Here is a 27,895-nt window from a genome sequence, read left to right on the forward strand (position 1 = left end):
TATTTCTGTAACTACCTGAAGCTTCTTGTACCTACTGGAATATTGTTAAAATATTCTGAAAGAGCTTAAAATTTACTACAAAGTTTCTGAAAGACATTTCAAAAAAAGTTACTTTGAAGAGATTTATGAATTTTCAAAATTTGGAAAATCCATCTATTTTTGCCTGTAGATTTCATTAAATAATAAAATACGCACTAAAAGGTAGGGCTGAAAATGTACTATTTCTGTAACTACGTGAAGCTTCTTGTACCTACTGGAATATTGTTAATATATTCTGAAAGAGCTTAAAATTTACTACAAAGTTTCTGAAAGACATTTCAAAAAAAGTTACTTTGAAGAGATTTATGAATTTTTAAAATTTGGAAAATCCATCTATTTTTGCCTGTAGATTTCATTAAATAATAAAATACGCACTAAAAGGTAGGGCTGAAAATGTACTATTTCTGTAACTACGTGAAGCTTCTTGTACCTACTGGAATATTGTTAATATATTCTGAAAGAGCTTAAAATTTACTACAAAGTTTCTGAAAGACATTTCAAAAAAAGTTACTTTGAAGAGATTTATGAATTTTCAAAATTTGGAAAATCCATCTATTTTTGCCTATAAATGGTAGATTTCATTAAATAATAAAATACGCACTAAAAGATAGGGCTGAAAATGTACTATTTCTGTAACTACCTGAAGCTTCTTGTACCTACTGGAATATTGTTAATATATTCTGAAAGAGCTTAAAATTTACTACAAAGTTTCTGAAAGACATTTCAAAAAAAAGTTACTTTGAAGACTTTTATGAATTTTCAAAATTTGGAAAATCCCTCTATTTTTGCCTATAAATGGTAGATTTCATTAAATAATAAAATACGCACTAAAAGGTAGGGCTGAAAATGTACTATTTCTGTAACTACGTGAAGCTTCTTGTACCTACTGGAATATTGTTAATATATTCTGAAAGAGCTTAAAATTTACTACAAAGTTTCTGAAAGACATTTCAAAAAAAAGTTACTTTGAAGACTTTTATGAATTTTCAAAGTTTGGAAAATCCATCTATTTTTGCCTATAAATGGTAGATTTCATTAAATAATAAAATACGCACTAAAAGATAGGGCTGAAAATGTACTATTTCTGTAACTACGTGAAGCTTCTTGTACCTACTGGAATATTGATAATATATTCTGAAAGAGCTTAAAATTTACTACAAAGTTTCTGAAAGACATTTCAAAAAAAAGTTACTTTGAAGAGATTTATGAATTTTCAAAATTTGGAAAATCCATCTATTTTTGCCTATAAATGGTAGATTTCATTAAATAATAAAATACGCACTAAAAGGTAGGGCTGAAAATGTACTATTTCTGTAACTACGTGAAGCTTCTTGTACCTACTGGAATATTGTTAATATATTCTGAAAGAGCTTAAAATTTACTACAAAGTTTCTGAAAGACATTTCAAAAAAAAGTTACTTTGGAAGAGATTTATGAATTTTTCAAAATTTGGAAAATCCATCTATTTTGGCCTATAAATGGTAGATTTCATTAAATAATAAAATACGCACTAAAAGATAGGGCTGAAAATGTACTATTTCTGTAACTACGTGAAGCTTCTTGTACCTACTGGAATATTGATAATATATTCTGAAAGAGCTTAAAATTTACTACAAAGTTTCTGAAAGACATTTCAAAAAAAAGTTACTTTGAAGAGATTTATGAATTTTCAAAATTTGGAAAATCCATCTATTTTTGCCTATAAATGGTAGATTTCATTAAATAATAAAATACGCACTAAAAGATAGGGCTGAAAATGTACTATTTCTGTAACTACGTGAAGCTTCTTGTACCTACTGGAATATTGTTAATATTCTGAAAGAGCTTAAAATTACTACAAAGTTTCTGAAAGACATTTCAAAAAAGTTACTTTGAAGAGATTTATGATTTTCAAATATGGAAATTATCTATTTTGCCTATAATGGTAGATTCTTAATATAAATACCATAAAGTAGGGCTGAAATGTATTTTCTGTACTACTGAGCTTTGTACTATGATTTTTAATATTGAAAGATAGGGCTGAAAATGTACTATTTCTGTAACTACGTGAAGCTTCTTGTACCTACTGGAATATTGTTAATATATTCTGAAAGAGCTTAAAATTTACTACAAAGTTTCTGAAAGACATTTCAAAAAAAAGTTACTTTGAAGACTTTTATGAATTTTCAAAGTTTGGAAAATCCCTCTATTTTTGCCTATAAATGGTAGTTTTCATTAAATAATAAAATACGCACTAAAAGATAAGGCTGAAAATGTACTATTTCTGTAACTACCTGAAGCTTCTTGTACCTACTGGAATATTGTTAATATATTCTGAAAGAGCTTAAAATTTACTACAAAGTTTCTGAAAGACATTTCAAAAAAAAGTTACTTTGAAGAGATTTATGAATTTTCAAAATTTGGAAAATCCACTATTTTTGCCTATAAATGGTAGATTTCATTAAATAATAAAATACGCACTAAAAGATAGGGCTGAAAATGTACTATTTCTGTAACTACGTGAAGCTTCTTGTACCTACTGGAATATTGATAATATATTCTGAAAGAGCTTAAAATTTACTACAAAGTTTCTGAAAGACATTTCAAAAAAAGTTACTTTGAAGTGATTTATGAATTTTCAAAATATGGAAAATTTATCTATTTTTGCCTATAAATGGTAGATTTCATTAAAATAATAAAATACGCACTAAAAGGTAGGGCTGAAAATGTAATATTTCTGTAACTACGTGAAGCTTCTTGTACCTACTGGAATATTGTTAGAATATTCTGAAAGAGCTTAAAATTTACTACAAAGTTTCTGAAAGACATTTCAAAAAAAGTTACTTTGAAGAGATTTATGAATTTTTAAAATTTGGAAAATCCATCTATTTTTGCCTATAAATGGTAGATTTCATTAAATAATAAAATACGCACTAAAAGATAGGGCTGAAAATGTACTATTTCTGTAACTACGTGAAGCTTCTTGTACCTACTGGAATATTGTTAATATATTCTGAAAGAGCTTAAAATTTACTACAAAGTTTCTGAAAGACATTTCAAAAAAAGTTACTTTGAAGAGATTTATGAATTTTTAAAATTTGGAAAATCCATCTATTTTTGCCTATAAATGGTAGATTTCATTAAATAATAAAATACGCACTAAAAGATAGGGCTGAAAATGTACTATTTCTGTAACTACGTGAAGCTTCTTGTACCTACTGGAATATTGTTAATATATTCTGAAAGAGCTTAAAATTTACTACAAAGTTTCTGAAAGACATTTCAAAAAAAAGTTACTTTGAAGACTTTTATGAATTTTCAAAGTTTGGAAAATCCCTCTATTTTTGCCTATAAATGGTAGTTTTCATTAAATAATAAAATACGCACTAAAAGATAGGGCTGAAAATGTACTATTTCTGTAACTACCTGAAGCTTCTTGTACCTACTGGAATATTGTTAATATATTCTGAAAGAGCTTAAAATTTACTACAAAGTTTCTGAAAGACATTTCAAAAAAAGTTACTTTGAAGAGATTTATGAATTTTCAAAATTTGGAAAATCCATCTATTTTTGCCTATAAATGGTAGATTTCATTAAATAATAAAATACGCACTAAAAGATAGGGCTGAAAATGTACTATTTCTGTAACTACGTGAAGCTTCTTGTACCTACTGGAATATTGTTAATATATTCTGAAAGAGCTTAAAATTTACTACAAAGTTTCTGAAAGACATTTCAAAAAAAGTTACTTTGAAGAGATTTATGAATTTTCAAAATTTGGAAAATCCATCTATTTTTGCCTATAAATGGTAGATTTCATTAAATAATAAAATACGCACTAAAAGATAGGGCTGAAAATGTACTATTTCTGTAACTACGTGAAGCTTCTTGTACCTACTGGAATATTGATAATATATTCTGAAAGAGCTTAAAATTTACTACAAAGTTTCTGAAAGACATTTCAAAAAAAAGTTACTTTGAAGAGATTTATGAATTTTCAAAATTTGGAAAATCCATCTATTTTTGCCTATAAATGGTAGATTTCATTAAATAATAAAATACGCACTAAAAGATAGGGCTGAAAATGTACTATTTCTGTAACTACGTGAAGCTTCTTGTACCTACTGGAATATTGATAATATATTCTGAAAGAGCTTAAAATTTACTACAAAGTTTCTGAAAGACATTTCAAAAAAAGTTACTTTGAAGAGATTTATGAATTTTCAAAATTTGGAAAATCCATCTATTTTTGCCTGTAGATTTCATTAAATAATAAAATACGCACTAAAAGGTAGGGCTGAAAATGTACTATTTCTGTAACTACGTGAAGCTTCTTGTACCTACTGGAATATTGATAATATATTCTGAAAGAGCTTAAAATTTACTATTTTCAAAAGTTTACAAAAAAAGAATTCATTCACAATTATGTAACTTCAGAAAACTTTTTTAACTGTAAAACAATTCATTTCAATCCCACAGTTTAGAGGTATCTAAAGAAAAGTGAACAAATTTTGAAAATTATGAGAAAATCTTGAAACAGAGAAAAATTATTCTCTATTTCCAAAAGTTTTCAAAACAGAATTATAAAAAAGGAAAATAAAACTTAATAAAAACTTTGAATGATTCAAATCTAAAAACAAAATAATTTCAGAAACATAATAATTTTAATTCAAAAAATTGAGAAAAATTGAGCAAATTGAGAAATTAGTTTTTTTTTCGAAAAATTTCTGTTTCAGTGAGGTACTAAATTTTGGAAATATTTTACCTATTTCTGAAATGCCAAAACTTTTCTTCTTGGACAACGTCTCCCAATATTCCTAGGTTATTTGGTTTTCAGGTATTACTGAAATTTCCCAGATCTAGATAGATTGCGAGACGCTAAGAACACTTTTTTGAAAAAGTGTACAAAGACACGAGAGAAACAGGCACCTGTAGTTTCTGCTAATTCTGTATCAAATGTAGCCTTGTGTATCGCGACTCGTCTTATTTTCTTTCAATTTTCTCATTTTGGATATTAATATTATACAATCTCTATGCTATAAAGAATAGTTTTCCGTCTTAATTATCATGATGCAAAATAGGACACTCCAAAAAATAGCAAGCAATGAGAGATACATTTTCAAAGTAAATTTTAATAAAAACAATTTTGAAACAGAAATATTTTCCAAATTTTCCCCTAAGAATTCATCAAAAATTTAGCTGTTTTCAAACCAATTTCAAAAACGTAATAACCCAGATATTTTGAGTTTCAGAGTGATATAGTGTTCATGAAACAGTGATTTTAATTTTTTTTTTCTAATTTTTTTGCAAATTCTCAATTGAGAAGCCATTTTTAGTTTTTATTTTCCACCTCAATTATCATGATGCTAAATCGGAAAAACTAAAAATTTAATAAAACATCTTTGAAACAGTATTTTGAATTTGGGAAAATTTTTCAATTTTTCGATTTTTTTTGGAAACTACAGTTGAAAAGAAGTCCAGTAGAGTTTTGATGCAAAATGCAAAATTTGCCTACGTGCCTACGTGCCTACGTGCCTACGTGCCTACGTGTCTACGTGCCTACGTGCCTACGTGCCTACGTTCCTACGTGCCTGCGTGCCTGCGTGCCTACGTACCTTCGTGCCTACGTGCCTACGTACCTTCGTGCCTACGTGCCTACGTGCCTATGTGCCTACGTGCCTACGTGCCTACGTCCCTACGTTCCTACGTGCCTACGTGCCTACGTGCCTACGTGCCTACGCGCCTATGTGCCTACGTGCCTATGTGCCTACGTCCCTACGTTCCTACGTGCCTACGTGCCTACGTGCCTACGCGCCTATGTGCCTACGTGCCTATGTGCCTACGTGTCTATCAACCTAAGTAGAGTCTTCAGTTAATTCAAAAAATCCGCAATGCAAAAAAAGAAAAGAAAAATAATAATTTCCACGTGAAACGTGAGTCACGTTCACCCCACGTGTCAATGAACATAATTTTGATCAGTTCTGCTTTTTTTCTTGATACTCTTCGTTCGCTGTGAAATCCAGTAAAATGTAAGTTTTTGAAGCCCGTTTCAAGCATCCTTTTGAATAATACCGTTTTGCAGTTCTTAGAATATTATGGCTTCGGATGCGCCAACAACAGCCCAAAGACGCGACCTTCACTTTGATTTTGTCTACAACGGACGAAAGATCTTTGATTTCACCGAAAGAGATGCCGGACAGGATCATACTTGCATGACTACAATGACACTCAAGTCCTCCTCCCAACCAGCCACGGAACCTCTTCAGGCACCAGAGCCTGTAACACAGGATTCTAATCCTTTGGAGACAGTTGGAGCATTAAACAGCGGATCCCAGACCGACAACAACGGAATCGGTGGCCCAGCTGGCGCAGTCATTATTGGGGAGCGTATTGCCAAAATTGAAAACTCATCGGAAGGAGTTCTCTTTACTTCTGAGTCGGTTGCCCTTGACGCCGGGACGGTCGAGTCCGCTGTCGAATTTGCAAGAATTGACAACATTTTGGACTTTCCTAGCCTTGAGGTCGCAAAACGTGATGATGATGATGCCTCTGCTATATCTACAGTGGCTGCATCCAATTCGGAAGCCTCACTCGTGGCCAGTATCCCGAATGTTTTCAAAGTTGAGAACATCGTGGTAAGTTACTGATAATGAAACAAGTAACATCTTCCTAATTTTGAAACTTCAGGAACCTCCACAAATGACAATTATGCGATGGGAGGGGTTTGAGTACCGAACAAACCGCAGGTACAGGACCGTCTGCAAAAAGTGTGAAGGGCTCCAGCGCCTCAAGTGCAACCACATTTTCGAGTTGGATAAGCAATCCAATAAAAGAGTTGCTTCGCAACCAATGGATATAGATGCAAAGCGTCCGAGGACTTCGCATGGAATAACTATCAGCCTGTTCAAGGACTGCACAAGGGTCCCATTCAAGGCCCAATTTCCAAAGAAACTTGAGGATAAATATGGGTAAGTAAATAATTATATACTTTTATTTTACTATTTACATATTTCAGAGTCAAATTCACCAAAATTGAGCACAGCAACATGCCGTTCAATGACGCGTCGAGATGGTGCTACTTCAATTTGGAAGTGTCAGAGGAAGATTTGGCGAAACTCCCGATATTGGATGACTGGGTGAATAGCTTCAAGGTCGGGAGCATCAACAAGAAAGCGGATCACTTTTTTCACCGAAATCCTTCCAGAAGAGTTGATTTTGATCATAGTTATGGCTACTCATTTGGATAATAAAAGCAAGGAGCCGTCAATGCAAGCAATCGATCTTATCTACGATGAAGATCACATGTTCGCAGCACTCCACGACGACGCTGCCGTTTCCAAAGTTGGAGAAGTAAGTTTTCTCGTTATTGAAAGTTGGATTATTTTGCTTTTTCAGGTATGCTCAAGAAATGCGAAAGCATTCATGCTTCGTAAGTGGAAGGAGCTCAAACCTCCTGGAGTGAGAACTCCGACAAAGAACTGATCCACCTCTTCAATCTTCAACATCCAGCCATTGTAGGCAATTATGGTATTTTATGTTTGTATCCCAACTCGTATAATTTGTTTCTCCGTTCTCTCGATTTGCTTCAGCTATCCTACTTTCTTTTTTTTTGTATTTTATTCGATTCTTTCGCCGTATCAATAAATTAGTATTTATTTTAATGATTTTTTGGTGTTGTAGATGTAATTTTTGTATTGAGACTTGACTTTTTCCTGCAGAATCTTGACTATTTTCGAGTGATCTTTTGTGAAGCTATCGACTATTTGGACCTTTTTCTGCAAAAAATAGAGTTGGCTTTCAAAACAGCATTTTCTCCAGGTTTTTTCATTCATAGAAGTTTGGATAAGAAACCACTCCACCCATCACTGACATCGCTGAAGGTTCATCAGCTTCATGGCCGAGCTCCTTGAATATTGAATTTTTCGATTCAACAAAAAAATTTCAATTGAAAAAGTCCATTTGTGTGTTTTCGGAAGCACAGACGCTAGCCAGAATTTATGATCTAAACAAGTTCTGCAATTTTTTAAACCTTACAAGGCATTTTTGTAACAAGTGAATAGTTCTATAATATTAGTTATTTCATTTTTTTCTCCGGAGATCTCCTTCAATTTCATCTCTGAATCACACTTATCAAAGAATAATATATTCAAATAAATTTATCCTGTACAAAAAAGTGGCGATGAACTTTTACAAGGTTATGTGAAGTGAAAGATGTTATTCATAGCACAATTGGCCAGATTCGAGACATTAACGGGCTCCTCTCAGTGTTCGATTGCCTCCACGGAAGACATTTGACGGTTGTCCTGCCTTGCTGGCTTCTTTCTCTCGGAGCTCTTTTTCGAGAACATCAACACGTTTATAATCATAACGAAGGAATGAAACACGACCTGAAAATCATAAAATTTAACTTTTCAATTATTTTGAAATGTTTATTTCAGATGAAACAAGTATTACCTGGTTTGTAGTCTTCATTGACAACCACTGGTGGAATAGCTGGCAAATCATTCGCCACTGGAGCTGCATTACTCGTACTAACACCGGTTCCATCTGAGAGTGATACTGAAGATGATGGCTTCTTCTTTCCATCGAGACGACGCCCAGCTCCTCCGAATACAGAAGTTGCATTTTGTCCTGTCCCTCCACTACCACCAGCTTTTTGTCCAGCTCCAATAAATGCGGATGCATCTGGCGCAGGCGGCTTGGCAGTGACAGCAGGAGTCACCTGTCTCGGTTGTTCAACGTAGCCTTCTGGAGGATCGAAATCGAGATTAACATCACATTCAATGATGCACACAGAGTTGGCCGGTTTCAAATCAACGACGAGGAATTCGAGAGTTTGTCCAGCATATGATGTTGGGATCCGATCGTTTTTGGTGAGGCATGCATATTTTCGAAGTTCCACTTCAAGAACAGCTCTGAAAAATAGAAAAATATAGGACTTTGTTCAAAAACTTCAAAAAATTATTAGAGTTTATGAAAACTCACTTTGGATTAGTAATATTCAGAAACTCGAGTGACATCGGCTTCAATTTAGCAAACGTGGCTTTCGGAAGAGTTGCAGACTCAATGCGAATGGTATCTCCATCGTCAAGTCCCAATTGCTGCATCATCCAAAGTGGCAGAATGGCTTGTCCTTCTGGAGCAGAAAATTCAAGAACACCGCAATGAGTTACACGTTGAACAGCCATATTGGTTAGCTGTAAATTTTAATGGTTTTCTAGTTACTTCAAGCTATACAAAACAAACCTTGAAAAGCATTGGCATCGGAATATTATATTGCATGAGCAAGTTGAGAGCAGATGACGGCAGAAGAATCTTTCCACCATAATTGATTTCGCTTATTTTTGACTGTGTTGCATTGGGAAGGAATACGGGCCCATATACCTGAAATTTAATTGTTTATTAACGCTGAAATATAATCTTTGAAATCCAATTTATTATTTACAATGAGATCGAAATGACGAGTAGTTCGGCGAAGTTGTTGTTGAAAAAAGTTTGCAAACATCTTTCGAAATGAATTTTAAAAGCTCACCACAAAAGTTTGATCATAATTCCCGACTCGGCCGCCCATCTGCATCCCGTGAAGTCCTTGTTGTATCCACGCTTGCATTTTTATTTTTGGTTTTCTGAAAAGTTATTAACGTTTTCTTCAACTATAATTCAAAAAATACAAAGAGGATGAGCCAACCAAGAAAAGAGAGCTCATTGATCATTTAAATATTTAACAAACTGCAATTTATTATAGAAAGAAATTACTAAAATGCACGTGTGAAGGAAACTTGACAAAAATTGAAGAAAAACACAATGAACAACATGAAAAAGAGAATGCGTGAATGGATGATGATATTAAAACCGATTCCTGCAACGACAAACGCGCTCCGTTGAACAAAAAAGAAATGGAACAACGAGAAAACCGAATGTCGTGTACAGATTTTTGTGTGGAAACGCGCAAAGATGTAGAGGGAAGAATTTAACCGTCACAAACAACGCGAAAAAACACTAGAAAGAACAGGGTATAAATGAATTATCGAGCTGAATGCCAGAAATCATGAAGAGAAGTCAATAAAATGAAGAACGGAAAAAAAGGACGACAAAAAATGAAATAGCATATAAAATTTCAACAACAAATGGAAACAAAATGTATAGAAGGATGGATATGATGATGGGAAAGAAAGAACATTATGAATAATTATAATTATAATAATAAAGTTAGTGAAAAGGAACAAGAAAGTAGGAATTCATCAGATGAAATGGAAGGAAAACAGAAACTTTGATAAATTATGAAGAAAATTGATCATTTTTGTGATAACAGATGATCACATATCGAATGGCTCGTCCATGTCTTGTTCGAGCCCGGTTCCGTAATATCGATCACCAAAATTGCCCATTCCGGGAATCAGATAGCAATTTTCCGTCATTTGGTGGTCCATTGCGGTGGTGATTAATTTAACCTGAAAATTAATAATTTTTAATTCAAATAAAAAATTGTAAACCTTCGGGAAGGCATAAGCCAGTGCATGTGCACCTTGTTGACCCATAAGCAGAGATGCAACAAATATGTCTTCCTCTTTAACATCATGATCAAGAAGTACACGAATTGCCATCATCGCAGCACTCCCAGTAGTTACGGTGGCGTCCATAATGATAACTTTGTATCGAGTTATGTGTGGTGGCAAACGTATATAATGAAGTTCTGGATCAAACGTCGTCTCGTTGGTTTGAATCAAAATTTTTCCGATCACGCAGTCCTTGACGATTGAGCGAAGAGCAGTCTCCATACATTCGCCGGCTCGCATGATTGGAAGACCACAAATCTGAGCGTCCTTTCGTTTGCCAATAGTTCTGAAATAAAAATTAAAGTTTCTAGATGGTTGAGCCTATTTTAGACGTTTTCAATTGTTTAGTTTTCAAGTTTTATTTAGAAAAAGTTTATTCTTATATTGGAAACAATAGAACATTAATATCCGAATATCCGAAACCAAGATCTGAAACTTTGCAATTCTTAAGCCGAAAATACGGTAGCCGGTCTCGATTCGACAGATTTTTTGCTGAAAGAGCGCCTTTAAAGATTACTGTAATTTTAAATTACTGCAGAATTTTTATTGATTCTTTGTAGTTTTTCTATAAAAATTATTTCTGTATTAAAAAACTTGATTGAAACCATAAACAAAACTTAAAATAAAACAAAAAATCCGCAGTGATAAGAAATTGAAACTACAGTACTATTTCAAGGCGCACACTTTTGTTTAACAAACATTTGTCGTGTCGAGACCGGGTACCGTATTTTTGCAGTCAGATTCAGAAATTTCAGAAAGGTTGGCGCTGATTTCAGATTTCAAAAAGGAATTTTCAAATCTTGCAGTGACCATTTTTCAGTTTCAAATTTACTCACTTTCTACCGCCGGCCATCTCAATCTCAACATCTTTGTAAGGCATATGATTCATGCATTCTTCAATAAGAATACGCATTAATCGATCAGAATAGAAAATATGATTGTCTCTACTCGTTTCTCGATCACGAACAAACGTGACAAGACCTTTGACCTGTGGAGTTTCTTTTAAAATGAACAGGTTTTCCGGCAAACAATCCGGTAGATCGTCGCGAACCAAATCGTGACGATCACGGTTGTTCTGATTGCGATCGTATCCGCGTTCAACGAGCTGTGCCATCACGTTCTGCACGATCATGTCGATGGCGACGTCGTTCTCTCCACCGCGCGGAACGATGAGATCAGCCGAATCCATGCATGGTGCAATGTATTTGTCGAACGCCGGCTGCAACTCGAAAGTTACTTGAGACGACGAGTTACAACAATTCTCTTACTTTTACAAATGTAAAGTACTGCTCCATGATGCCGTCGATGTCACGCCCACGATCAGTGACATCCCGAACGATACGACGAGCTAGACGAAGATCTCCATCCGTGTCGACGAACACTTTCATGTCCATTAAATTCTTGATACGCTCATCATGGAACGCGAGGATTCCTTCGAAAATCAAAACGTCAGCTCCATACATCATCTGAAAAGCAAAATAAAATAATTCCATCTGCAGTTTTTTTCCGAAATTGCTAGTAATTTCACAAGATTCCCATTTTTTCGGAACAAAAAAAAAGGATATTTGTAACAATTTTTACATAAAATTTGAAGAATTCGGCAAACTCGCTAAAAATGAAGTAAGTTAATTGAAAAATGAAAGGAAATCGAACGAGGAAGTGCTGAGACCCATCTGAATGAAAAACAGAATCCTGTGAAATTACGAAATAATAATTATAATTATAGCAAACCTTCGAATTCGGATCTCTTGAATGAGTATTAAAATCATAAACCGGAACATCAACACTCTTTCCCTCACGAAGTCGTTTCAAAACTTCGTAGAGCAAATCAAAGTCAAAAGCATTTGGCCCATCAAAATTATATCTTGATTCATGTGCTGCTTTGATTTCTTCCGGCGTCAGAACTTTATAAAAGCTGTCCATTGAAAGAATCGTGACCCATGGTATTCCGAGTCGTTCGACGATTTTCTCGGCGACAGTAGTTTTCCCACTGGCAGATCCTCCACAAACTCCAATTACGAACGGATGTTTCAGTGACTTTCCCTTCTTGTCATACCATGGTGGACGTCCTTTCGTATATATTTTCTAAAAAATCGAAAATTCGTTTTATTTTTAAGTGGAATTAGAAACCTTACCTTGCCGGTCTTAGTGGTAAGAAGATGATGTTCAGCACGTCCTCCACTCATCGTTCGTCTTCTCGTACGACATCCAGCGGCTCTTGGTGAAGTCGAATCCTCAGAATCTCCACCACTTTGGTTGACCATCTCGTTGACAGACGAACCTGTGCGTTAATAAAACGATTAGGAACGGTAGAAACTAGAAATTGTGTCTAGTAGTTGTTGCGCCCCTCTTTTTCTCACTCTCTCCACCCGATTTAGTCTCGATAGTTTACAAGATAAGCATCTTGAAAAAACAGTCATTCATCAATCTTTGCGCCGCCGGGAGCCTTTGACAGGGGCAGAACCAGTTGATATCCTCAAATTTTTTGTAAAGGGAAATGTCTATTTTATCAACAAGCACTATCAGTTGAAAGAGAATTGTCTCTAAAAAGTGTCAGACGCAATTACAAAGAATGGGGGATTATATTGAGTGAAATGAAGTCAACACGTAGTGAACTCCACCACCGGATGACACACAATATTTGAACAAATGTTACGTGATACAGTCTTCCCTCACCTGAGGAATGACTATACGTGGGACAGTCCTCGATCTTCACGCTTTTTCGGTTGGCATCCCCTTTCGAAGCAGCCACATTAGCATCACGCTTTTCTGCGACCATCCTGAAAATAACATAGAATGTAAGGAATTTCAAGGTAAACAAGGTGATGAGATTACTGCGAGGGCAGACTACTGTTTATGTAAGGTTCCGGGTAAAGAAAAAATGTGACGATGATTATTAGTGACAAATAATTTAGGCCAAGTCAATATAGGTTGAATGATAATCGATTTGTTGATCTTCGAATGATCAATCGGTACAGAAGTTTGTCAAATAAGAAGAAAAACAGGAAACTATTCGAAGACATTGTAAATTTTAGGAAAAGCTTCTAACTCCAGAGAGTGGTGCAATGTTCCGTCGCAGTGTTTGCGGAGTCTTGTTTGAAAAATTGCGCGCGAAAGTTTCAAGTGATAAGAAGCAATCGGTGAATCTAGATTTAAATGTTCCAGCTCGACTTTTTTTCGGCTGGAAGTGCAGTGAGAATATTGTTCAGTATTAATAAAAAAAATTATTTTAGGCCAATGTTGAGCATTTGAACAAACAATTTAGATCTGCTCTGATAAAAACTGTTGCAAAAATTTCTTCATCATTAATTAAAATAAATTAATCATGAAATAAACTTGTTGTTTCTGTTTGATGACAACATAAATTCCAGGTGGATTAAAAATTAAATTTTGTGAAAAAGTGATTTTTTTTTTGAATAGTGAACCATAGAAGACATTGAACTTATCAAATGAAAGGCGAGAAAAAATGGGAAAAATGCGCGAAGATCAGTCAAAAATGGCCTTGTGCCTGTCGTACCGGAGGGACAGTCACAACGAGTGTTTTGATATATATCTGATGGTCTTTGTTGAAAAATTCGGTTCGTTGGGGGCACGCGACACGAGAAGGGACACAGGCAAGAGACGATGGACCGACAAAGAAAAACGGGGTAAAGCTGCTAGCTGAGGCGTAGTGGAAGAAAAGTCTTAGGAGACGCAGACGGTGGTTGGTGGCCGATCAAAATATAGAAAGTGCACGAAAAAACGACGCGGCGGATCCTCAAAGTTAAAGAAACGGAGACGCTTTGAGAAAAGAGAGCCATGGCACGGAGGATGTGTCTGTGCCCCTGTCGATCAGATGATCTATGAATGACCGATAGGAAGAGTCAATGAGCGAACTTTTTTCGAAATTCGCAATTTTTCCCCCTTGGTGAGGGCAGAGAACTTTGATAACTGCACTGACAAAAAAGTGAACACGTCGAACGGGAAGTTCCCGCCCTCGGAATGAATTTTGCAGTTTTTCAATAGAGAGCAGGAATTCAAAAGACATATTAATATTTTTCCATTTTCAACTCGCCACACCACACAAATATATTTTGCAGCTGAAAAAACTAAATAAAAAGGGATTTACAGCAAGAAAAATTAAAAGAGAAAGGAATTTTTATTTAAAAAAAAACATCGAAGGAATAAATTTTGACCGTACCTCGTTGTTCGCTGCAATACCCGACTCCTTCGTTTAGACATGTTCCTTTAAAAGCAGGCCTAGAATTTCTGAAAAAACGTAAAAATATATTTATAAATTAAAGTTTTAGGGCAAAATAAGAATTTCGAAAGAATTCTAAAATTGAATGATGCAAAAAAATAGTCAACCAATTATTTTGATCCCAGTGTCCTGCACCTAAATAAATCGCAACGTGCACTTTTCAAAAGCAAACAATATTTGTGCCGACAGTGGGCAAAAACCTCTACATTGCAGAAAAAAGAGATGATCGGATGACAAAATAACGGAACAAAGGTGAGAGAAAATAAGAGAATGCAAGAAAGTTGTGATAAAAATAGGAACAAACAGTAGATTACCGGGGGAAAATCACTGTCGGACAACTCAAAAACTTTTTTAAAAATATGATAATCTAACTTTTTTGAAGAAAAGGTTATATATGAATGCAGAAAAAAATGTGTTCCATCTGGAAATAATATTTATTTTTGTCAAAGTTTTGAAAAAGATGGCCGACGTTTAACGGCACTTTTAACTGCAAACGACAACTTTCCGACACTAGTTGAGGTCTTTTTTAAAGTTATCAATAAAAAATAAATAATATTTTGAAAGGAAACAAATATTTTTCTACATTTAAATATCAATTTTAGTTTTAAAAAATAAGATTATCATATTGAAATATACAGAATATCGTAATGTTATCGGGCACAATTTTCACTTAAATTCAGCATTTTTTTTATCAGTCAAGCCTGTTAGTGTATATTTACAATAATATTTTTAAATTCAATACATAAATATGTATGTCACAAGTTTAATTGAAAGGAAATGTTTCATGTTTTTTCCCGTAACCTTTCAATAAATTAATCACCCAAGACTTCTACAGTAACCCAAGGAATAGCAATAGAATCGTTATTTAAAAATTGACTTATGAAATCATTGGCGCCATGATTACATGACACTTAACTATATACGTAACCAAGTTCCGCTGATGAGAAAGAGAAATGATGTTATGAAACTCAGTTTCCACCTGAAAATCAGCTGATAAACAACGCGGCAAGACAAACAATCTTTCATCAACACAAAAACTTTTTTTTGCTTCTTCTGTGTTCAAGTTTCAAAGCTTATTAGACACACACCACGTCAAGATTTCATAGATCACAATTGGTAATACGAATTGGATATGGGGATGGTATATGGATCAATGAGTGAAGGTTATGGTTGCCGGTTGCCGAAGATGTTAGACCTCGTGTATTTCAAGCCTGCCTACTTCATGCCTTTTTCTTACCGGTCTAGGTACCTACTGCATGCCTACCTTTGTGACTACCACATTCCTGCTTACACACCTACAGCATGAAGGTTTATATGCCTACCTCATGCTTGCCTACAAACCTACTGTATACCCTATGAATATTATAACCTGTATGAATATTTTTTAGTGATGATATTTAAATTTGAAATAAAGCTTTTTTGAGAATTTTTCTTTTTAACGTGACATTCTGAAAACCTAAACCCCTATTTTTTATTTGTTCTAATGTCAAAGGAGGGGGAAATCATTGAAAATTGATTTATTTCTCAACGAGTGCCTCATTAAGCAATCGGTTTTCGATATTAATTCTAGCGGAAAATCGAAAAAATGGATAGCAAAAGCGAAGAAGCTGGTAAGATTTTCAAGTTTTCTTAACTCTACGATATGAAACGAACCTTTCAGAACCTTTGCTAAAACCTAAAAATGTGGAAGACGAGGGTCTAATTACCTCGCTGGATGTGGACCCCACTCAAAAGTCACGATCTCCAACTCCGAAGCCAACTCCGATCCCGGTTCTTATCAATGATACGGTATGAACCTTACAGACTTTTACACCTGGAATCTTCGATAATTTTTCAGCCAGTAGCGTCTGAAATTGAACAAGTGGAGAAGGAATTGGCACATTCGAGTGAAAGATTCCGAAAACCAAAGACTCTTTCTGTGACAAATGACACTGAGTCAGCTCGAATTCCGTCCCAAGTAAAGACAAATGCGAAGAAATTGGTTTTTCAAAACATTCAGGCAGTTGTTCTCAAAAAGAAAGGTGTTCGTCAGGAGATTCTGAAAAAGATTGATGGAGTTGCAAGACCAGGAGAGCTCACTTTTATTATGGGATCGTCTGGAGCCGGGAAAACTACGTTGTTGAATATTCTGACTGGCAGAAACTTGAAGAACATTGAGACTGATGGAGATATTATGATCAACGGGTTAGTGGGGTTTGCTTAGGCATAACCTTAGGCTTAGGCTACGGCTTAGGTGTAGGCTTAGGCTTCGGCTTCGGCTTAGACTTAGGCTTTTCTTTCAAGCTTCCGTTTAGGACCTGAGCAATATGAACCTGAGCATAAATCATTTTTCGCTATTACAGCCGTAACATGATATCAAATGAGATGAAGAAGCTCAGCGCCTACGTTCAGCAAGATGATGTGTTCATCGGAACCCTCACAGTCCGAGAGACTCTTCGTTTTGCTGCAAAACTTCGTTCACCGTCAGCACTTGGCGCCACCGAGTTGGATTCAATTGTCGATGAGCTTCTTGTCATGATGAGCTTGAAAAAGTGTGAGAACACGAAAGTCGGAACCATGACCGAGAAGAGCTTGTCGAGAGGAGAACGGAAGAGATTGGCGTTTGCTTGTGAGGTGAGCAGTGGAATTTGGTGATGCTTAAAAGTAGAGTTTCCAGGCGTCAGGCCCTAAAACCGTGCCTGCCTCCCATGGAAGCCCTACTTGAAAGTTGTTCAAGTGAATCTCGAATAGGAAATTTTACATTTACAGATTCTCACCGATCCTCCAATCTTATTCTGTGATGAACCAACTTCTGGCCTAGACTCATTCATGTCCCATCAAGTAATCAAAGCTCTCCGACAGCTAACAATTGAAGGGAAAACAGTCATTTGTACCATTCATCAGCCTAGTACATCTGTCTACCATATGGCGGATCAGTTGATCCTTTTATCGCAAGGACACGTGGCATATGCTGGACCCGCTAAGCAAGTTGATGCGTTCTTTGGTAGATGTGGCTATCCGATTCCAAAGTTTGTGAGCTCACCGGATCACTTTATGCGTGTGATCTCTCACAAATCTTTCGAAACGGAAGACGATTATAACAAGAGAATCGAGAAAATCGTTTTGGAACATGACATTATGAAGAAGGAACAATCAACTCATTCAACACTGAGCTCGTCGCGTCGTGAGCATCCTGAAACTGCACCTTTCACGTTTCCTCGAACATGGACTGCTCAGTTCTTCTTCATCTTCCAAAGATCTTCGATTCAGCTGTGGCGTGAACGATCGGTCCTTTTGGTGAAGCTTATTCAAACTTTGATCATGAGCATCATGATTGGATCAACGTACTATGGCCTGGAAATCGACAAGAAATCGTTGCCAAGTTTCAAGGGATTTGCATTTGTATCTGTTCAAATGATGCATATGTTATTCATGATGCCAGCCATGACAGTGTTTTGGAAAGATTATCCAGTTGTTGTCAGAGAGTTTCAGGCGAATATGTATTCTCCAAGTGCTTATTATTTAGCCAAAACTACTGCGGATGTGAGTTAATTTCAATAGATATCTGGAAAAAAATTTGAAAAATTTGGAATTTCAGAGCATCCAATATCTGGTGTTCCCTGTCATTTTTAGTGGTATTCTACTTGGAATGACTAGTCTTCCCTATAGTGTTGTGATTATTACTAACTACTTGATCATCAATATTCTTCTCAGTTTGAATGCTTGCTCAGTTGGTAAGTCGATAATTATTAGGGCGCACTTGCTGGCCTCTTAGCGTTTAAATGTTCCAAATTATAATTGCGTGTTTCTCATATTTTAAAATGGAAGAGAAAAGAGAGCGAAAGTGGAAAACTAGGCCAGCGTAGTCATATAACCAATCAGCAGGGTAAGGGGCGTGACTAGGGTCTCTGATTGGTCGGCGCTGAATTGTAGCGCGCGAATTCAAAATTTTCTATATACCTAAATTTCAGGACAATCATTTGCTGCAATGTGTGGACACTTGGCAACCGGAATGACAGTTCTTCCAATCGTCTGTGTGCCTTTAATGGTTTTCGGTGGATTTATGATCACTTATGAAGCAATTCCTTGGTACTTTTTGCCATTTGCATGGGTTTCGTGGTACAAATACGGATTCGAGGCGATCACTATTGTATATTTCAATCACAATAGCACCATTTCGGGATGTGAATCCAACTCGTCTGTTGCTACTTTGAAAATGTCGATTGACAGTAATTGTACTACTGGAATTGAATTCATCAAAGCACAAGCATTTGAGGAAACTCATTTGTGGTTGGATTATACTGTCATTTTGGCTGTAATCTTGTTCTGGAAAATTCTTGGAGCTCTCTTGTTCACTTGGAGGATCAGACGGGCTTAGAACTGTATTTTTGCTATGAGAATGAAGTTTTAAAAATTGAATTTCATTTTTTAAACACAAATATTTAATCACAAATCAGCTGATAAACAACGCGGCCAAACAATCTTTCATCAACACAAAAACCTTTTTTGCTTCTTCTGTGTTCAAGTTTCCAAGCTTATTAGACACACACACACCACGTCAACATTTCATGGATCACGATTAGTAGTACGAATTTGATATGGATGATATATGGATCAATGGTTGACGGCCAGGGTTGCCGGTTGTCGAAGATGTTAGCCCTCGGCAACTTTAGCAACTTCTGATCTAAATTTTGTTCTGGAAAACATATTCAGACAATCTGAAAGATGCAAAAATTTCACCTTGATTTAAAAAAATATTTGAAACCCAGGTGTGCGTTTACAAAAATTTTGTTGAAATTATATATTCATATAAATTTCGATAACAATTTCCAGGTTTTGAATCAAATAAGCTTGATTTTTTGTGCCTAAAATTGTCAAAATGCTTGATGACTTAGACTGAAAGTCTGAATCAAACAGTTTTGTATTATAGAACATTACACCGATATTGGGGAAACTTTCAAATTACAAAATTATGTGCTCTTCAATAATTTCATGTTAAAGGTTTTTGGTTGAAAATGGATTTTTCAGAAATGAGATCGAACTGTGGCCACCAAAAAAGAAAATTGTCTAACTTGAAAATGAATTTCTGTAGTCAAACTAGCAGAAGCCGTCTACTCTTCTAGAGGATTTTCTGCGCCAAATGATTTTTCTTTTGGTTCTAAAATTCTGCATATGAAATTTCCTTCTCATAATCATTCACATGTTTCTTGAAGAATGAACTGGTTTATATGGGGAGTGGTGCTGAAATGTTTAAAAAGAAAAATCCTCTTTATAATTCGGTTTAATTTCGTCCAAAAATGTTTCTGGAGTTATTGGTCAGACTTTTTGAAATTTTGAAATTTTTATTCGAAAAAAAGTTTTAGTTTTTTTAAACTTTGAATATCTGGATAATAGTTTGATCTTGAAGAACACACAACACAAAAACTTTTTAGAATAAACAAATTTTGCAGAATCTTTGGTAGGATCTCATCCATCTGGCAGTCACGGGATAAAGCTTTGGCTCTTGACTTCTAGTTCGGTTTTTTGCGAATTATTGTTCTTATGAGAATTCCATTCACATTCCTTTGCATTGTTTCAACAAACTCTGCAAACTTTGGAATTTTCTGTAAACTCGCAATTTTTCTAAACCAAATGTTAGGTATGGTATATGTACGATTATATTATTCGTTTTTGATCAGTGCTTTTCCAAGTTTTTATTAACTGTAAGAAAGAATAGAGGGAATAGTATGAAAAAGGGTGTTTCTCTGGTCATCGTTTCTATACACTTTTTGTTGTGAATTTGTTTTTATGTACTATTACATTTAAGTTTTTCCTGTGAAGTCAAAAACGCAATTATATCCTGACATGTACACTTTTTCAAAAATGTTCAAATTATGAGCTTAAAATCTTGTGCTCGTTGGAGAATCTGGAGATCGAAAAGAAATTTCAAAGTGATTGAAAAATACAAATAAATGTATTTATCAAAAATATTCTAAATTTAGAAATTGAATAAACTTTGTAAGAGTTGTATAAAATCGTTTTTTTAATGATAAAATCAACATAATAGGAAGAGGTAGGCATGTAGGCATGAAAGGCACGACCTGCCGACTTTATACCTATGCCTACCTGCCTTCCATCTGTTTTCGAAATTTACGCAAATTCCTGTTATATTTTCATCTAATTTTTGAATGGAAAGCTAAAAAAAGTACTTGAACTGTAGGTGCCTAACGGCTTCACCCAGAAACCCTGGATATCTGTCAACTTTAATAAATCTAAAAATTGTTGCTTTCGCTATCAACACGAGTGACAAATTTCAAAACAAAGTGTCGTTATATCTCTTCCACAGCCACAAATCTTCTCTTTCAGGTCCCTTCCCCCAACCAAAACGAAAGCACAGTTGTTCACCAAGCGTTTTTATCATTTCATCTTCTCCTCTTCAGTTTTTTTGTATGTGCCCGTCGACATCTTATTTTTATCCCTCCCTTGGCTCTTTTCCAAAAAGATGCTCAATGAGCACACACACACTTCATAAACTATCAGGCATGTATGTGTTTTTTTTCTAAAAAGGAGTGGTAGAAGAAAAGGGGAAAAATGAAAAAGAAGAAAAAGACGATGACATGAATTTTCAATAAACAATTTGTTTGTCCTCTCACCATATTCTTGGATCTCAGAGTTGTTCTTTTCCGTCGGAGGTCAGATGTCAAAAAAGATGACACCTTACTTCACTCAAACTTTCCCACAAAGTTCTCATTCCACACTCCTGACTCATTGTTTTTGCAACATTTTTAATGATTTCCGGAGCCTACTTGGTGTCTGCCTGCCTATGTGCCTACTATTATCTATTTTTGAATTTTAACTCGCATTGTAGATTTCAGCACTTCTTAGACTATCTAGCTTGTTGAAAAGTTTACTAAACTGTTTAGGGTTTTTGCCAGTAGGCATGAGGCAGGCAGGCATTTTGTGCCTGCATTGAAGGCTTCGCGAAGCTCGATCTGTGAAGCTTGGCCTCAATACAAATTCTTGTATTGCCATTTCTATTATTATGAAAAAAAATTTGTAAAAATTTTTGGGAACGTCTAAAGTTTTTCAAAACATATGTATGTATTTCAAATTACAAATTAGGATCGTTCAGGCACAATTTTTCAAATATTTGATTCCGTAATGAATAATTCTCATTTAAAAAATACATTTAAAAAACCCCTCTGCATTTTTCTAGAAGTGTTCCCTTCTGAGCACAGACGAAGCACACGATTTCCCTGCAAGATTTCGATTTTGTCGTCATTTATGACACTTTAATTTTCCATTGGCTTCCTCTTTTTTCTCTGCTCAATCTTCTGTTTTCCTCTCACTAATTATTTTAACGAGGTGCTTCTTTTCTTATCACAAATCCATTCAATATATTTTATGATGTTTTTCGTGATAAATTGACAGAGAACCAGTGTTCCAAGCTATTTTCTGAAAAAAAAAAAGTTTTTCGAAAATGATGTCAATTTGTACAACAGTTGTGTCATTTTAGAGACACGTACAATTTTTTAGGGGATTTGTGCCAAAACTGATTAATTAGTCGTTGAGTTGTTGACATCTTTTATATTTATTAATTTTTAACGAGCTACAATGATCAACCAAATACGATAAGTACCCGAAAATTTAAGATTTAAGATTTAAAATTTAAGAAAATTTAAGCCAAGATATGGACGAAGCCGATTTTGCAGAATTTGACAGTTTTGGCGCTGAAATTATAAGTTAAATTTATATCTAAAAAATGCATGCTAAGCTTCCAAAAAAATCTGAAAGACACCTCCAGCTTTCCTCACGCCTTAAATATTCTCAAAATCTTCATCTCAATTTTTCAGATGAAATTTACAATATTCGTGGAAAAAGTTCGTTTGCCCTTGACTTTCTCCCCCTACTTAAATATAAGCACGACGTTTTCTTAAAAATCTTTCTACACATTCAAGAAACCACGTGGGATCTTGGTTCTACTTTATATTCAAAAAGTTAACTAGATAGATTTTTCAATTTGAAAACAACTTTTAATGTGACCAAGTCCCTTGAGAGACCCGGAATCCATCCAGAACTTTGATCTTTAACAACACCGGTTCCGATCCCACATCGATTTATGATCGGAGCCGTTTATTGATCTTGCACCCCGACGGAAAAAATTACACTGAAAAGAACGGATTGGCCACACACCTTATCATCATTCATCTTTCACGCTTTTTTAACAATTTTTTTGGATTTGAACATTTCGAAAAGTCTAGTTATTGAACTTCAGTTATCATCGCAGGTAATTCAGTAATTAGCTCAATTTTTTTTTGACAAATGCGTTTTCACACTTCTGTGAGTTAACTTTTAATAAAATGCTGTTTTTTTTTCAATTTCATAAGAAAAAAAAAAAGAAAATATCATAACCGGTTATGTTCTTTAAAATCTAGTGTCCGGAGATAGCACAGTACCCATACATATTTTTAAAAAGGTTCCAGATTCAGTAAATTCTATTTTTGAATCTCTGCGAGTTTACAATTTTATTGGTATATTCAAAAAAGTTAATGGAAGTATGTAACGTAGAAAAATCGAAAAAATTGGTAAACTAAAAATATATGGAATTTGTATCCACGAAGACAAAAACCCGCGCCGATTCCTATGAAATAACTCAAATATACTAAGTTTTCATTGATTATAAATATTAAAATGAATCGGCTCAGAACTTCCTTTATCACGAATTCAAATTTCTGCTCGGCAAAACGTCGCAACTTCATAGCAAACTCCTGCAACTTAATAAAAACATTTATATAACTTTGTAAAAAGCTGTTAAGAAGTTGCGAAAACCAACGGGATTGTGAGCGAAATTTAGCTTTACATCTGCTAAGAAATTGCAAAAGTCGTCTGAAAAGCTGCAAAAGTTTGCTTAAAAGCTAAAATGCCTAATTGTTGATAAGAAGTTGCAAGAGTATGCTATGAAGTTAGGCCGTTTTGCCGAGTGAGAAGGCCAGGCCCAAATATATAATTTATCCAAGTCGAGCATCCCCATGTTTTTTTTGATTGTTTGCTTCAATTTCTAATAGTAAGCCAAATTTAGTGCCCTGCAACTATTTATCCAACAAATTCTCACCCTATCTAAAGTTGGATGAGATGTTGCGGAAAATTGTCGAGTGTTCTAAATTGTTTATTTGGCTCATTCGGAGTAAGTGATAGACATTCTTAAAATCACGAAAACCTAATCTAAAGAATCCAGTGTAAATTTAATGCTTCATTTGACACCAAGACTTCTAGACATATCCATTCATCTCGAACCTTCTCATTCTCTTTCTATTCATTCTCCGAATGTCCATTGTTTTGTGCCATTGAGTGACTACTGCGTGGTCCCTTCTCTCCTAATCTTTCCGTGCTCCTGCTCCTTTTCCATAATTGCCTTTTGTTCTCCAAGACATCGTTTACCTTGGGGGAGACTCCCCACGAAAAAAAGTTTCCGAGTCGCCAATACTCCTCCGCCTCCACTCAGTCTCCCGTATCATATATGCAATGTTTCTTTCGAATTTTCACGTTTTTCCCAGGTAATTTATTCATTTTCTTCTCAATTTTTCTCAACATCTCCTGAACCTGATCTCCAACATCATTTCGATGTCATTTTGGACTTCACTACACGCTACATCTCTAAAAGTGCAAATGAATTTTTAATTCAAGTTTAGTAACACTAGTTAAGAAGTTTTGTTTTGACAGTAGACATCTCAGACGACAATTGTTACTTTAGCACAGAAAATGTGAGAACAGCGGATCAGATTACAGGTAAGAACGTTGAAAATTCAGCAAAATTTCTCAAGTTTTCCAACAAAATTTAAGTTCTGATGAAATATTTATTAGTCTGGTCGAAATTTTTTTAAAGTAGTACGGATTTGAAAATTGATTACTCAACTTCTAATATAAGTGCACAAACTACTCAGGCTGAGGTTTAGTCTTAGGCTTAGGCTTAGGATGAGGCTTTGGCTCATTCATTTTTTCCTAACAAAAGTTATGTATATAAAAACTATCAGAAAGCATTCTCATCTTGCAATAAAAATTGAAGCTACTTTTGTGCTTCTAATCTAGAATGTGAGATTCTGCACGTATACCCCTACCATATAACTTGGTACTCACTATTTTCAGAATTCAGAATTTTCAGAATGTATTTATTGCCCTCTCGTACATCCTACATTCTTTGTACTCCCTGGCAAGTGACGTTTTGGTATTAAAATTTAAAATGGGGAATTCGTGTTTATTGGACCTCCATCAATATCAGGGAATTTGTTTGGAATCGGATGTTTCCGGGGAGGGTTCTTCGAATCACCCAATTTGTACATATATGTCACCCACTCCTTCCTCCCTCTCAAACAATCCATTTTTGTCCCAGCTTCTGCTTCGTCTTCTTCTGTTTTCTTTTATTTCATCTCTGATATGTACTTGTGGGTCAAAGTCCTCTTTTTTCTTTAAAGGAGAAGCCTCTTTTTATGTATTTCTAGCAGTCATGCTCCTGATTTCGTTTTCTTTTTTCTTTTCATCGAGTTCTTTTGATCGAACGCGCGACGGCACGGCTTTTCGTCACAAATAGGATCACGATAGAGGCGAGTAAAAAGTCAGAAATTGCGCCCGAAGCGTTTTTATACCCGGGACTTATTCTCTTCCTTCGTTTTTTTGTGTGCATACGGCTTTCCTTTTTTGTCTATCAAAGTTCTCACATTCACTCGTTCCCTTTTTTATTTCCATATAAATATATTTTGGGTTAATAGCTTACTATTAGTTCGCCTTCTAAGCTCACGTCGCGTTACTCAAATATTATTCAAGAGGCAATAGTCCAAAATTATTTCTGAATTTGTTGATCAAAATAATTATCAATTTTCTTAAAAGAGGGAGCTGGATGGATAAAGCTTGAATTCTGTAGAACAGAGGAAAAGCCAAGCATTGAATAAGTATTGAATAAGAATAAGTATAGAAACACCAAATTCCGTTCCCGGTGCTCGCCGCGAGCAAGGCGTTTTTACGTAACGGAGTATGCTCCTTTATGAAGTAATTTATGTAGATCCAAGCAAACTTTTTCCCCGCTATTTTTAATTTCTCGTTTCCTTTATTTTTAAATAAGAACAATATAAAAAAGGTAACTAAAGACACTGGAAACTTGTTTCTTAAAGACACACGTCGAGACCTGGTACTGTATTTTTACGCCCAAAATTGTATTTGTACCTGGTTGATAGAAGTTTTTCATTTGGATAGTATGTGATTATAACAACTATTCGTGGTATAATTGAATTTATTTTATGACTAACAAGTTGCAACAATATAAATTCTGGTTTTGTGAGCCTATTCAAAAGGACCTGAATAGTATGGAATTGTATAAAAATGTATGTCACATAAGAATGTGATGGTTAATTTCTTTGGAAAGTGGTACTATATTAAACAAACTTTATGATGCTTACTGCTTTATGATGCTATCTGAGCCAAGACCGGTTTTTTTTTCATTTTCTGGTAACACTTTTCCAACGAAGTTTATAACGGGAAATCGATTTTTTTTCGAAAACTGCGATAGTTAAGTTTGTGATTATCGAACTTTAAGAAAAATCAGATAAAATGTTACTGTTGCCTTCCTTGTTGGGCACATTGTTTGGTGAACGTGGCCGATGAAATTTCCAGGCCACGAGTGACGTCACAGCAAGATAATGTCGCATTGTTTTCGTTCCAATGGTGAACTTTGTAGCACGTGCCCACACGACTTGTATACCCTATAAACAAATTTAAAAGCATTTTCTGCTTTCTTGAATACTTTTTTGACAGAATTCTCGGTTTTCGCAAATTTAAAGCGTTCAGTTTACAGTAGGCAATTGGCAGGCGTAGGCTGCCTTAAATACACGCAGGTGTTCGACATTTAGCGGCAACTTCTTGCACAAGATTTTCCCAAAAGTTTAGCTCAAATATGTGTTGGGGTTAAACTTGGGCCAAACTTCTGCAAGAAGTTGCCGCCAAGCGTGACTACACTTTTCGAACCACTACTTTATGTGTTTTGATGCTCATCACCTTCGGATACATGTCCACCTCGGAATGCTCAAAGATCCAGGCATAGTTTCTCGTACATCACCTACATCAGTAAGTCTGTCACTTTTCCTAACAAAATTATTCAAAAAAATAGAGAAAAAGATGAGGATGATGATGACATGCAAAAGACGGAAGAGGAAGCTCTTTCCTTTCTAACCCCGGATCATGCATCATTCATCCCTCCTCTCCCTGTGAGTTTTCGATCAGAGAATCCAAAAACGAGAGCTTTTGTCGGATTTACATTTTGCTTTTTTTGGAGTCTTGATTCTTAGATTCTTTTAGCCATTTAGTGACGACTTTTTCTCAGCTCAACTTTGCTCTGGGTGACGTTTTTTTTTCTTTTTGAAGATTGCAAAAAACAAGATTTGAAAGTTTTTCTCCGATTTTTTCAGCCTTCACCCAAATTTGGTTGGCATGTTTTTGATTGATCGAAGAATTGTTTTCTGAATGGCTGACTACAAATATTAGGAAAATTACAGCCAATTTTTATATTTTAACTACAAATTTAAAAGTTTTTCGTTTATGTTTTGTTCTTCCCTTAATCTGTTTTCAAACAAATTTGTATTTTATTATATATAGTATTGGCGAAAAGACAAAAAGCATAAAGATAAGCTTAAATAATGCTTGAAAGTTAAATTTTTAATCAAAAAATTTATAAGAACTATAAATTTTGAAGATATTCCATGCAATTTTAGTAGGGAAATTTGTATGAATTTTCACAAAAAACCCAATTTTTTTCCAGTTTTCTACGGTTTCAAATGGTTTATTTGTTAATATTTCAGAACAGGCATTGATGCAAATTGATGAAAACAGTCTAACTATAAGTTACAATTTTCTCAAGTTATTTTAGGTTTCCAACGATATGTCAAAAGTTTGACAAAAAGGGAAGAAAAATTATACATTTTTAACTGTTTTTTGCAACTTTTATGCTTAGAATTTTTTTTTTAAATATTCTTTTTAATTTCAAAAATTTCAAATACCAAGCTACCTTTTTTGAAAGTGTGAAATTTCAATACTTTCCGCCCCTTTTCACTGAAAATATAATAAAGTGCAACAACAAAAT

At 34.9% G+C, this 27,895-nt stretch overlaps 5 protein-coding genes and 6 non-coding genes across 15 annotated transcripts; 5 read left to right on the forward strand and 6 right to left on the reverse strand.

Moving 5' to 3' along the window:
* Window positions 1-5,227: 5,227 nt before the first annotated feature.
* On the reverse strand, window positions 5,228-5,248 carry 21ur-15225. Its single transcript, NR_056799.1, has one exon.
* Window positions 5,249-5,985: 737 nt separating this feature from the next.
* F19B6.3 (FLYWCH-type domain-containing protein) lies at window positions 5,986-7,680 on the forward strand. The gene is made up of 5 exons (NM_069946.3): window positions 5,986-6,047; window positions 6,101-6,653; window positions 6,706-6,986; window positions 7,034-7,368; window positions 7,414-7,680. Exons 2-4 carry the CDS (start codon window positions 6,114-6,116, stop codon window positions 7,263-7,265), a joined length of 1,053 nt encoding a protein of 350 aa, NP_502347.1. The 5' UTR covers window positions 5,986-6,047; window positions 6,101-6,113; the 3' UTR covers window positions 7,266-7,368; window positions 7,414-7,680.
* Window positions 7,681-8,161: 481 nt separating this feature from the next.
* On the reverse strand, window positions 8,162-9,644 carry ufd-1 (Ubiquitin fusion degradation protein 1 homolog). Of its 2 annotated transcripts, none has more exons than NM_069947.5 (5): window positions 9,551-9,644; window positions 9,265-9,402; window positions 9,004-9,215; window positions 8,473-8,933; window positions 8,162-8,405 (listed from the first exon to the last, which is right to left on the reverse strand). In NM_069947.5, exons 1-5 carry the CDS (start codon window positions 9,626-9,628, stop codon window positions 8,266-8,268), a joined length of 1,029 nt encoding a protein of 342 aa, NP_502348.1. In that variant the 5' UTR covers window positions 9,629-9,644; the 3' UTR covers window positions 8,162-8,265. The 2 variants fall into 2 exon arrangements, with proteins under 2 accessions (NP_502348.1, NP_502349.1); NM_069948.7 differs by lacking the exon at window positions 9,551-9,644 and adding an exon at window positions 9,464-9,529.
* A 94-nt stretch (window positions 9,645-9,738) lies between these two features.
* F19B6.1 lies at window positions 9,739-14,795 on the reverse strand (the record flags this gene model as incomplete). Of its 4 annotated transcripts, NM_001380483.1 has the most annotated exons (8): window positions 10,335-10,469; window positions 10,512-10,860; window positions 11,411-11,793; window positions 11,843-12,040; window positions 12,306-12,659; window positions 12,710-12,855; window positions 13,251-13,354; window positions 14,755-14,795. In NM_001380483.1, 8 exons carry the CDS (start codon window positions 14,793-14,795, stop codon window positions 10,335-10,337), a joined length of 1,710 nt encoding a protein of 569 aa, NP_001368094.1. The 4 variants fall into 4 exon arrangements, with proteins under 4 accessions (NP_001379111.1, NP_001368094.1, NP_502350.1 ...); NM_001392413.1 differs by lacking the exon at window positions 14,755-14,795 and having other exon boundaries at window positions 9,739-10,469; NM_069949.5 differs by lacking the exon at window positions 14,755-14,795 and having other exon boundaries at window positions 13,251-13,353.
* A 1,151-nt stretch (window positions 14,796-15,946) lies between these two features.
* On the forward strand, window positions 15,947-16,120 carry F19B6.10 (uncharacterized protein; the record flags this gene model as incomplete). The annotated part of the gene is made up of 1 exon (NM_001307488.1): window positions 15,947-16,120. One exon carries the CDS (start codon window positions 15,947-15,949, stop codon window positions 16,118-16,120), a length of 174 nt encoding a protein of 57 aa, NP_001294417.1.
* A 210-nt stretch (window positions 16,121-16,330) lies between these two features.
* wht-5 (ABC transporter domain-containing protein) lies at window positions 16,331-19,212 on the forward strand. Its single transcript, NM_069951.5, has 7 exons — window positions 16,331-16,424; window positions 16,475-16,602; window positions 16,652-16,998; window positions 17,157-17,427; window positions 17,563-18,336; window positions 18,392-18,527; window positions 18,765-19,212. The coding sequence occupies exons 1-7, from the start codon at window positions 16,400-16,402 to the stop codon at window positions 19,169-19,171; spliced, it is 2,088 nt and encodes a 695-aa protein (NP_502352.1). The 5' UTR covers window positions 16,331-16,399; the 3' UTR covers window positions 19,172-19,212.
* A 1,856-nt stretch (window positions 19,213-21,068) lies between these two features.
* On the reverse strand, window positions 21,069-21,205 carry F19B6.7. Its single transcript, NR_056800.1, has one exon. It is a non-coding gene; the product is annotated as an Unclassified non-coding RNA F19B6.7 (non-coding RNA).
* A 117-nt stretch (window positions 21,206-21,322) lies between these two features.
* On the forward strand, window positions 21,323-21,464 carry F19B6.6. The gene has a single exon (NR_056801.1). It is a non-coding gene; the product is annotated as an Unclassified non-coding RNA F19B6.6 (non-coding RNA).
* Window positions 21,465-24,146: 2,682 nt separating this feature from the next.
* F19B6.8 lies at window positions 24,147-24,213 on the reverse strand. Its single transcript, NR_056802.1, has one exon. It is a non-coding gene; the product is annotated as an Unclassified non-coding RNA F19B6.8 (non-coding RNA).
* A 2,708-nt stretch (window positions 24,214-26,921) lies between these two features.
* On the reverse strand, window positions 26,922-27,056 carry ZC518.7. Its single transcript, NR_056803.1, has one exon. It is a non-coding gene; the product is annotated as an Unclassified non-coding RNA ZC518.7 (non-coding RNA).
* Window positions 27,057-27,626: 570 nt separating this feature from the next.
* Window positions 27,627-27,647, forward strand: 21ur-8661. Its single transcript, NR_056804.1, has one exon.
* The last annotated feature ends 248 nt before the right edge of the window (window positions 27,648-27,895 follow it).

The sequence above is a fragment of the Caenorhabditis elegans genome, chromosome IV (genome assembly GCF_000002985.6).
Source record: "Caenorhabditis elegans chromosome IV".
NCBI classification, from domain to species: Eukaryota; Metazoa; Nematoda; class Chromadorea; order Rhabditida; family Rhabditidae; genus Caenorhabditis; species Caenorhabditis elegans.